Here is a 640-nt window from a genome sequence, read left to right as displayed (position 1 = left end):
TGCGATACAGGGCCGTCAAAAGAAAACGCAGTAAAGCTGCTGCTGCTGCTGCTGCTGCTGCTGCTGCTGCTGCTGCTGCTGCGAGCAAGCAGCAGCTGCAGCAGCAGCAAGTACAGAGGGGGCTGCCGAATTCCGACTCAAAAGCTAACTCTAGCAGCAGCAGCAGCAGCAGCAGCAGCGGCAGCAGCAGAGCGAAGCGTTCTCTTCTTGCTGCGGATCCCCCTGAGGCTTCTCAGCTTCTAGACAGCAGCAGCAGCAACGCAGCAGCAGCAGCAGCAGCAGCAGCAGCAGCAGCAAAGAGACAGCGCACAGGTGCAACAACTACAGTAGGGATTGTTACAGAACCACCCGTCTCTTGATACTGCTGCTGCTGCTGCTGCTGCTGCTGCAGCAGCAGCAGCAGCAGCAGCAGCAACTGAAAAATATCATCCGTATTTGTTTTTGCTGCAGCAGCGGCTGCTGCTGCAGCAGCAGCCGCTGATGCTGCAGCAGCAGCATGAGCAGCAGCATCTGCTGCTGCTCCACTGGGCGTTACCGCACGACCTGTCTGACTGAAACAGCAACAGCAGCAGCACCCGCAGCTGCAGCTGCAGCAGCTGCTGCAGCAGCAGCAGCAGCAGCTACTGCAGCAGCAGCAGCA

At 58.8% G+C, this 640-nt stretch overlaps 1 protein-coding gene across 1 annotated transcript in view; it reads left to right on the top strand.

Annotated features, from left to right (window-relative positions):
• The window catches only part of EMH_0001120 (protein kinase, PfEST homolog, putative), a gene marked incomplete at both ends in the record, with an annotated part of 27,896 nt that overhangs the window by 15,470 nt on the left and 11,786 nt on the right, over window positions 1-640 (top strand). Inside the window, one exon of the mRNA XM_013495492.1 lies at window positions 90-312. Within this exon, the coding sequence (XP_013350946.1) occupies window positions 90-312 (223 nt within the window). The remainder of the gene's footprint in view (window positions 1-89; window positions 313-640) is intronic.

Source organism: Eimeria mitis, genomic scaffold (genome assembly GCF_000499745.2).
Source record: "Eimeria mitis Houghton genomic scaffold, Emh_scaff160, whole genome shotgun sequence".
Classification (NCBI taxonomy): domain Eukaryota; phylum Apicomplexa; class Conoidasida; order Eucoccidiorida; family Eimeriidae; genus Eimeria; species Eimeria mitis.
This window is presented reverse-complemented; position numbering and strand designations above follow the sequence as displayed.